Below are 10,206 nucleotides of genomic sequence, written 5' to 3' on the forward strand. Positions count from 1 at the left end.
TCCCTGTTGCAGGAATGGATGCATGCATCTCCCTACACTCCAGAAAAGGCTTTCGTGGTCCTGGAGAGGATGGATTGGGGGTTTGGTGCAGGAAATAGCTCCAAGATAAACACAGGTGGTCTGGAGAAGCTGTGGCTGCCCCATCCCTGGAAGTGTCCACGGATGGAAGGGGCTTGGAGCAACCTGGGATAGTGGAAGGTGTCCCTGCCCATGGCAGAGGGTGATTAGATGACCTTTAGGGATGATTTCCCACCCAAACCATTCCATGATTTTGTGATTCCAAGTTCTTAGCAAAGGCAGATTCTGAGCTCTTCTGTAGAGAATGACCTGACCCCACAGCCACAGCTACATCAACCACCAGGAGCCAGCCAAAACGGCTCAGGGAATCATATCCAAGTGGAAAATAAAAATAGCTCATCTGCTTTAGCTGAACTATAGAGAAGCCTCTTTATTTCAAGGATTTGGAATCTTCAGATGAGGATGTGCACAAGGGCAACGGAGGGTCTGTCCTTGACTGCAAAGTGCTTTGGGTGTCCCAGCGATGCAGATCTCCAAGCCTGGTGTTCTGCCCCAGAATTTCCTGGTGGAGCATCTCCTTCCCTTTCAGCCTGACTGCTGCCACAAACGCCAGCTGCTCTCAGGAGGGACATTTGGCCATCAGAGAGTCATCGAGGTGGAAGGGATCTCCAAGATCACCAAGTCTAACCTGAGCTGTTCCATGTGCAGAGGTGGCACCAGCCAAGGGAAAAGCCAAAGGCTGATCATTCTCCTGGGAAATCACTTCCTCCCCTTCTGCTGGGTGTGCACAGGGCAGCTCTTGGTGGACAGCAGGAAGGACTTCCCTCCGCAGCGCCCAGCAGCAGCACAGCAAAACCACCAGCAGCCCCTGGGTCTTCCCTGGTGGCTTTCTGCTGACAGGGGGAACTCTTCCATTTATCAGTTTGATCATCCTGTGCAGGGTTTTGTTTCCTCTCCATCTACAAAGGTGATCAGAAGTGGGGCTGAGGGGCCCAGCTGCCAGGAACTGCACCACAGCAAAACTGTGAATCTGCTGAGATGGGGCAGGAGATAGAACACCCCCGGTGCCACTGGCTTCTCTTTGTCCCTCTTAGCCAATCCAAGCAGCCAAACGTGGTCTAAATGTTCACTGTAAAAACCTTGCCAACATGGGCTGTAACAAAATAATCATCTCCTCCAGATCTCTCTAGTGGAACTTCAGCAAAAATACATAAATAATGTCCAGGCTTTAACAAAATACGTTTTTATTAATTACAGCACTCCAAGTAACATTTTATCTCTCCTGGGAGTCTCTCAGTTCAGGCTTCAGGAGCAAGAACAGGTTATCACAGTGCATCAAGTTATTAGAACATCCTTCCTGCTGATGGGGTCAGCTTTGATTGGGAATGTTCATCCAAGGGTTTAATTGACTTGATTACATTTCTGCTCTGCTTTTACTGATCCCTCCACACAGGGGGGTTCTCAAACTCTCTCTCCTCGGGCTGAAGCAAACAATGAAAGCTGCCTTCCAGCTTTCCAGCCTTTTATTTCTGAAGAAGGATGTGAGAGAAGCTGTTTCCTGCTTTGGTGTGACAGCCTCCCAAGAACAGCTCTGGGAATGTTCCAAAGTGTGGCATCTCAGCCCAGCTCTGTCCCAGGAACTCTTCAGGTGGGGCTGATGCCCTGAGCCCACCTTGGACATCTCGGTGCTCACCTTGTCTCTCCATCCCACCTGCAGAGCCTGGGGGTCACCTGAGTTAGGAATATTTTAGGACATAGATCCTGTCTTCAGTAAACAACTACACAACTCTTGGCTCAAGAGATCCCTGAGGAAGCATTTAAGCACCCTTTTTATATAAAAAGTAGTGGGGTTGATTTACAACCATGAAATGTCTTTTGTTTCACCTCTACAGTGAATAAAGTCTAAATAAACAGTCACCAACTATGGTGTCTTAATGCCAAGGGGCTCCTCAGCCCCAAACTCTTCTCAATAACAGCTGAACAGTACCAGGGATCAGGAAGGTTTAAACTCCCTGGTGAGCCTTGGTCCTGGTTACTGAACAGTTTCCAAATGGTTTGGAATTGTATTGAAGGGCCTTGTGTTCCAGCGTTCCCAGAAGGAACATCCTACTTGGATTTGAGTCTAGACCTGGGAGACATGCTGAAAAATATCTTGTAGTAGATGTAGACGTTGACAATCCTCAGCAGAATTCCCAGGATGTAGCTGAGGGACCTGAGCAGGGCGGCGGCCGCGCTGCAGAGCTGGAACGGGAGCCCCCAAGGGCCGCGGGAGGGAGCGGAGGCACCGCTGACCCTCAGGTGGTCATCCATGAGGAACAGGGCACACTCTGCGGCCACCAGCGCCCAGATCACCCTGGACACCAGCCGGGCGTTCCTGACCGTCCGCAGGGGCCGTGACTCCGAGGGCAGGAAGGTGATCATGTAGGCCTCGAAGGCCACGCAGCTGAGCAGGACGCAGCTCACGTGAGCATTGGCCGTGAGCAGGATCCGCGCCACGGCCGAGGCTGCGGGAGAGACGCCGGCGCCAAAACTCCCCAAAGCCACGTCGGAAACAAGGCTGAGCAAAACCAGGATGTCTGCCTGGGCCAGGCTGGAAATGAGGACTGCAGTGGACTTGGAGGAGACCTTGGCAGACTGCAGGAGGATCATGGTGTAGGCGCTGCCCAGCAGCCCCAGGAAGGTGCTGACAGCGTTGGAGGAAGACAGGACGAGGTATTGGATATACTTCAGTGCCAGGTATCTTCTGAGATCTTTCATGTGGTCTCTCTCCATTGAAATGCCAGTTAGGGAAGAATATCTGGAATACATATAAAAAAAAAACCCCAGTGATTAAACGTAAAATTAGCAGGATGGATTCCAGGCAAATTATGATGGACCTGCACTTGTACAGGCACATTCTGGTGTCAAGAACCACTTGGAGATGAGGCCAGCTCAGGATCTGAGCTTGTATTTACACACTCATATCATAAATAGGAATGAAGTTTGCAAAGTGCCTGGATATTTTTAGGTAGCAGCATAATTTGTGTAATCTTGCACTGTAGGGGTGTCAGTGTGAACTATTCCTGTCCCTGAAAGGGAGGAGCCAGAAAATGATAAACTGCAGTTCCTAGAAAATACTAAAATCATCTCTGAATTCAGGTCTAACAAATAAACAAGGAAATTGTTATCTAAATGGGAGAGATGAGATAAGGAAGAACAATGTGGGTTTCTCACAGATAAAGCAAATTGATTGAGCCCAGCTTCCTCCTGTATCAGGGTGATCAATCCTGGTGGGAACCAGCCAGTGTCACACAGCTTCAGTTTTCTGAAGAATTTCAATATTGTTTCATGAGGCATTTTTAAGGAGGAGCAAGGTAAGAAATGTGGCCTAGGTGAAGCTGTGGTTAAGTCATACACAGCTGGATGGGAAATTGAGGGAAGGTTCGTTCTCAGGAATTTGAGGAATGATGTGTCAAGTGGGGCTCTGCAGAGATCTCACATTTTGTGGTTTTCATGAACTGCAAGAAGGAACTTAGCAGAATCTAGGCCTTGACTGAGGTGTGTGACCAGTTTCGAGAGCAACAGCTCAAAAAAGGTGTCACTGAAGAAGTTCCAAGGAGGCTGATCCTCAGAGACTGAGCTGAGTGTAACAATTCCATTTCCCTCCTATTGAGCAATTATCCCCATAGGTAAATTCCCAGAATTCCCAATGTCAGCACCTTGGAGCTGCTGTTACAGAGCTTTTCCAGTGCGTTACCCAGCAGGTCTGGGTGCTGGCTTAAGTCATCAGCTGGGTTTAATTTTGCTGGGATGATGGAAGATGATAATCCCGAGTGATTCCCATGAAAGGTACGGAGCCAGGTTTTTGAGACTGGTAGAGACTTGACTGGTACCAGGTTGACTCATCTGAGATTCACGTGTGCCTGTCCTTTGTCTTTGAAGTGTCTGATCCAGCTTGCTGAAGGATTACTTTGGGGAAGAAGTAGGAAAAGATTTCTCCCTGTATTTTAGCTGAGTCAGCTCATCCTACCCTCCCTTCCCACAGTGATTAAGTGGAAAAACGATTCTGCATTTTGTGGCAAAAGCAAATGATCTTAGAGGTCTCCTCCAACCTTAATGACTCCATTATTGGTTTGACCCTTTGTTTTGATACAGAGCACCAAAGCAATTCCAATCTAATGGAACAAACCCTGAATCCACAACACGGAACTCGTGCAAGCTCCGAGAGGAGGAGAACCAAGCCGTGATATGTACAGCTGAATCTTGATTTATCTTCTTATCTCCAAGCAAGTTACTCCTTTGACAGGTACATTAAGGCTCTCCTGTCATTATTTTTTTCTTGCAACCTACTTCTGCGTCCATTTTCATGAGTTATATTTTTGAGGAGATAAATTACGTGCCTTGATAAAGATCTTTGCTCATTTTTAGGAGCACCAGCCACAGGCTGGATTTACAGCAGATCTTATCTATGTGGAGCATTTGAACTCAGAGCTTCTGGACTTTGGCTCCTACCTCGCCCCAGGGTTTGGTGATGAGTCCAAGGAGGAGCGTGAGGAATCAGGAACAGCCGGAGAAGCCAGGGGAGGTGCCCTGGGCAGAACCCTGAGGAGCTCAAAATGTTTCTCCCATCCTCTCTTCTTGAAACTGCATCATTTTCCATAGTGCTGCCAGCATTTGCTGAGCACCACGGTGTCCTTTGGGAAGGAACTGGGGCTTCTGGCTGGAAGGTGCCTTCCTGCTTTCTGCTGGTGATGGCCAGAGGTGTCTGTCCCTTCATTCCACGGCTGCCCCTCAGGGCAGGGTCGCTGCCAGGGCTCCCTCCTGCTCCCTCCACCTCTTTCAGACTATAATTTAGGGGTTAAAACTGTCATCCAGAATGCAGCAGAGCCAGGTTTGATTTCCTCCTTCGCCTCAGGGGTTTGAGATGTTTATCTCCTGTGGGTGGATGGGGATTGTCCTCGTGCTGAAGGAATCTGGGCACAGTGTGAGAAAACAGGTGACACCCCTGGCCAAGGGTTGGGATCAGGAGCAGCCCCATGGGTCACCACGCAGGCATTTGTACATGTGATGGGGAAGAGACATCCCAGTTCCTGGCACTTGCTCCAAGCGCTGTTTGCAGTCATCTGCTCCTGTGCATGAAGCAGAGCTGGGAGATGTTCCCAGGAGCTGGAGCTCTGTCCATGGAGAGCTCCAGAGGCCCCCGGCAGAGTTTTGGCACTGCCAGTGCACACCTCCCATGGGGATAGGGGCTGGGCTGTGGCAGGAGGAGGCAGGGAACACTGCTCACCCCACAGGGATGCTGTGAGGGCACAGTCCCTGCTCCTGTCACCCAATCAGTGCCAGAGAGCGCCCTGGGCATGGCACGGAACAGACACAGCCTCTGCACAGGTAAGAGAAAGGTAAAGTTGGGTGAAGAGCAGGTGCATGAAGCGAGCACAGGCAGGGGCTGAAGCCACAAACTCCTCCTGTGTGGCTCACCAGAGCTCCCACTGCCAGGATCCCATCAGCTTCCTCCAGCTGGGAAATCCCACCAGCCCACAAAGACATTCGGTGAGGAGAGAGCAAACCCTTCCCTCTGCCTGCACCTGGGCAGGTGGGATCGCACAGGTATGGGAACAGGAGCGGGGAGCTCTTTCCTGAGTGTTTCCAGAACGGTCACACTTGGTGAAGGAGGAAACCTGAGCTTCATCCATTTATTTACAGTTTTCAAAGCAGCTCTTGTGGCCTGTGGTTCAGGTCACCCACAAGAGGATTCCTGCACATGGGCAGGGACACTTGGACAGTTTTTTGTCGGATGAAATCTAAGTTCAAGCTCACAGGTTTCCTGAACCAGCACTTGGTGTTTTCAGAGCGCTATTTTTTTATTTCCACAGAAATCTCTCCTGACACACTTCCCAAATTCCAGTTAATAATAACTGCTCATTTGTCATAAATACATTGTTGTAGTCTAAGAGGTACCCAAAAATACCTTCTGCTCTTAAACAAGTAATTCCTTTCAAAATTCCTCCTGGAATGATGTCAAAGACTATAGAGAAGAGGAGAACAAATTAAAAAGGCAGATTAGCAGTGAATATCCCGACTGTAATGAGGTGCTATTCCTCATTTGAAAAGGAAAAATACTTACATTTGGTGGAAGAAGCAGCCAGGGATAGTTTTCTGCATCCCTGCACTCTGTGTGATGTCTCAGCAGGGCTGAAATGTGCCGTTTCCCTTGGAATGATTCCTGGTTTTTATACAGAGCACCCCGTGTTCGGCTCCACGTCACAGCTGGGGCCACGGGATTTGTTTAGCTGGGCAACTTCCTCCAGAGCTGGTTTCACAAGGATTACTCACTGGAATCATGGTGCCCATTAACTTTCAGCTGTCTGGAAAAACTGATGGCTTGAGTGGAAAAGGAGTCCCAGACACTTCCTCACACACAGGCTGGAGCAGATTACAGGGAGCCATCCCGGGCTTGTCCGGGTGCTGCGTGGGCCAGCACAGGTTATCCATGAGAAAAACCCTCAGAGCACAGAAGGGATGTCCCTGGCACGGCTGGACTGGGCTATCCCGGGAGTGTTTGTGTTGCTGTTGCCTGGGATACCCAGGTTTGGTGCTGCTGGCGCTGCACTCCCGCTCCTCATTGTTCTCCAGGGTCGGAGCCAAGTCCTTCCCTGTTCCAGGGGATTTCCTCCCGAGGCATCGGTGAGCAGCAGAGCAGCAGAGGAGCATCCCACAGGCACCGTGGGAGCAGCAGAGGGACACATCCCCAGCCACACACGGAGCACGGCTCCCAGGCTCTGGGCGCTGATCCCACACCGGCACCCAGGACAGGGAGCAGGAAATGAAAGCAGTGATTCTGTCTCGGTTCTGATCAGCCAGGAGGGTTCTCTGCCTGCCCCACACCAGCCCTGCCGTTCCCTCAGCGCTTCCTGAAGCCAAGGGGAGCTGTGGGAGGATAAAAGAGTGGAAATTCCAGGTGCTGCAAAGGATGGTGCAGGGATGGAAGCCCAGCGCTCTCCTCCTCACCTGGAGACACTGAGGGGAACATCTGCCAAAGGCACCCTTGGAAATAGAGCCTGGGCTGGGTGGCAATTAATAGAATTTGTGCTTGGATTCCATGTGTAAATATTCATTTTTGTATTTGAGTCTAAGGAGTGGATTTTACCAGGGACTCTCCATAGCAGTTCTGTGTTTTAAAGCTTCTGCTATACTTCACAACTTCTATTATCTTTTACAAGTCCTATTCTATTTCACAACTTCTGTTGTATTTGCTTATTTTTTCTTGCCTGCCACGATGATACAACAGAATCAGCAGCTGCAAGAGCACAAATTCTGCAAAGTGGCCACACTTTTCTCAGCAGCTCAAAATTTCACAATGATTTGGGGACAGATAAGATGAACCCGCCATCTCCCAGGGCACCACCCTTTTGGTGAGAGCTTCCCCTGTGCCACCCACCCCGTGAAAACACCAGGAAACTCCTCTTTTGGGGAGGTGGGAGGCTGAGACAGGGGATCTGGCCCTGGCTGTGCCCAGTTTCACCAGCCATGGGGAAGGTGCTGGAATCTCTAATCAGCTCAATCATTCCATCTGTTCATCTTTACCTCCCCCATGGCTGGTGGCTCCTCCTTGAACCCCCCCAGTGCCTCCACAAACAGTCCAAACACAGCTTTCCCAATGAATTTCTGTTTGCTGGGAGCTGGTTCCCAGTATTTTTCCACAACCTGTTTATTTTGTGCTACACCTTTGTTTGAAGGCGGTGCCCAGCTCCCTGCAGTGATTACAGTGCCCTTTACAGCTGAGAACTTTCTCTTCCTTTTATTTTTTTTTTCTCTCAGCACCAGAAGTTAATTAGAATTCAGCACTATGTTAGAAAATTTCGGTTTTCTTCTGTCTGAAGCACTTCACTTTTTATCCATGAGAGTTTCCAGCACTTTGGCAGCCACAGCTCCTCTGGGCCCAGGGAAATGACATCATCTGAATATTTTGTAATTTTAGGATGTTTTTTAACACACTTGTAGATTTCGAGGAAACTGAGGGAGGACAATTTTCTCTGCAAATAACTTTGCAGTTTGGTCCTGCAGACCAGGTCCTGATTCCTGTTCCTTGGTGCTTTTCCAGTTATCTGGTCCTGATGGCTCCATCCTGATCCCTGGGCTGATTGATGGCTGTGCTACTCACAGTCTGGGCTGCTCTTCTCATGCTTCACTTTGCTTTTATTTTCTCTTGGGTTGTTTGAGAAACCAGAACAGCTCCTGTCAGATCTTCACCCAAGATGTCCTGGTTTTCCCCTCGTGAAGGGTCTCCTGCCTGGACATCTGACTTGACATCTTTTCCCATCTTTATTTTCCTCAGAGAATGTGCATTTCTTCAGCACCTTTCGTGATTCCCCCTTGAAGTTCTCCACAATTCCTCCTCTCCCTTGCCTGGCAGAGTTCAAGAAGCTCCTTTTCAAAGTCAAACCCAGCTGAATGATTGTCTCTTCTGGCTGGAAAAGGGAGAAGCCAGGTGAGTATTTGCAGGTGTGAGGAGGGGTTGGGTGACACAGGGCAGAGTCTGGAGGGCAGGAGTGACCTGTCACAGCTCCCACTGCCACCAAGCCACAGCCACAGCCAGAGCTCCACTGGCAGCAGAGCAGCAGGAGGCTCCCAAAAGTGCTGAGCTGACCTCCATGCCCTTCCTGCTGGGAAACCAGCAGATCCTGCATGCTGGAGAAGCAGGAATTGGCAAGGGTCAGCCCTGTCCCTGCTGGCTCAGGTGTGGAGGTGTGACCTGGCTGTACCCTGTCCCTCTCTCAAGAACATGATTTTCCCTTTTTCACCTTTTGAAAGAACTCATCAACAAAGGAAATCATCATCTCGATTGTTTTATTGCCATTATTCTCCATTTTCAGGGTAGAAAAGGAAATTACCTTTTAACGAGAGCAAATGAGGGATAAAGCATTACTAATGGAATGTTTGTGCCTTGTGGACAGTAATTCCAGACATAAAACAGGATTTCATCAGCCCCTTCTCAAGAGCTGGCATGAAAGATTTCCTCACAGGGAGACAGGGACAAGGTTTATGGCACAATCCTTTTTGGTAAGGTGTAGAATGGATCAAGATGACAGAAAAAAAAAAAAGCATAAAGAAGTGGTGGTGATTCATAAAACTGGGAGGAAAGACTCGGTGCAGGACATTTAATGCAAATCTCAGTGTGCTCTGCCTTCCTCCTTCACTAATTCCCATTTCCAGTGCGGAAATAATCGTGGAACAGCACTTTGGGACACGCCCTTCTTGCAGGAGCTGAGGTGGAAATTCCCACTGCTGCCCTTAGCTGAAATTTCGGGAATAGCTTGAATAAGTTTGGAAGTTCTCAGCTCTTCTAAGGAATCGTGCAGGGAGGGCTGAGCTTCCCCAGCCCTGCTCAGCTCCTCGGGGCTCTTATCTTGCAGAGCTCTGCCCCTGCCTGCTCCAACCCCTCCCAGGAAATCCATGGAGCTCCTGGATTTCCCCAGTGCTGTGCCAGGGTCAGACCTCTGTGGGGTTTCTCTCCGCTCCTGTTTCACCTCAGTCTCTCGCTCGTGTCCAAACGCTCCTGCTCAGATCAGTCTGGTTCCAGTTAAACTCCGTGCTTTCCTTTGAGTCACGACATTCCACTGCTCAGCTCATCCCCAGGGATGAGGCTGGCAGGAATTTCCCTGGAAGCCACAGATTTCCTCTGTTTTCTGCTCGACTCATCCACCTTCCCCACCCTCACGCTCTCCCCATCCTGGCTGGGCTGTCTCCATCCCCACCACGGACCCATAGCAGGAAATTATTTGCACCCAGGGTTTTCCTCAGCCAGAAATTTTGCCACTTTCACCATTCCAGTGCTCTCCACCGTCCCACCAGGAGGGAGCCAGAGGCAGTGTGGTACTGGGATGAATGCAGGACATGGTGCCAGGGCCACTTCCACAAGGAGGTGCCGGCCCAGAGGGGCTCAAGCAGAAGTGAGGTCATCCCATGGCTCATCCAAAGCAGATTTACCTGGTGTAGGGTTTCTCCAACTTTTAAAGTGAGAGCAGAGCAAACGCTCATTGCAGTGGTGGGGAGTAAATGCAAAGTCATTGGAAAAGCCCAAAGGAGCTTTTGGGATTGGAAAAGGACAGTGAGGGAATGGCTGGAGCATGGTGGGATTGGAGCAGGTGAAGCCTGTGCTGAGCAGGGATCTCTGAGAGCTCCCTCAGAGCCCAGCTGGGAATCCCAAAC

At 50.0% G+C, this 10,206-nt stretch overlaps 1 protein-coding gene across 1 annotated transcript; it reads right to left on the reverse strand.

Annotated features, from left to right (window-relative positions):
• Nucleotides 1-1,071: 1,071 nt before the first annotated feature.
• Nucleotides 1,072-6,189, reverse strand: LOC119694983 (lysophosphatidic acid receptor 6-like). Its single transcript, XM_038122715.1, has 2 exons — nt 6,122-6,189; nt 1,072-2,815 (listed from the first exon to the last, which is right to left on the reverse strand). The coding sequence occupies exons 1-2, from the start codon at nt 6,157-6,159 to the stop codon at nt 2,125-2,127; spliced, it is 729 nt and encodes a 242-aa protein (XP_037978643.1). The 5' UTR covers nt 6,160-6,189; the 3' UTR covers nt 1,072-2,124.
• Nucleotides 6,190-10,206: the final 4,017 nt, after the last annotated feature.

Source organism: Motacilla alba, chromosome 4A (genome assembly GCF_015832195.1).
Source record: "Motacilla alba alba isolate MOTALB_02 chromosome 4A, Motacilla_alba_V1.0_pri, whole genome shotgun sequence".
NCBI lineage: Eukaryota > Metazoa > Chordata > Aves > Passeriformes > Motacillidae > Motacilla > Motacilla alba.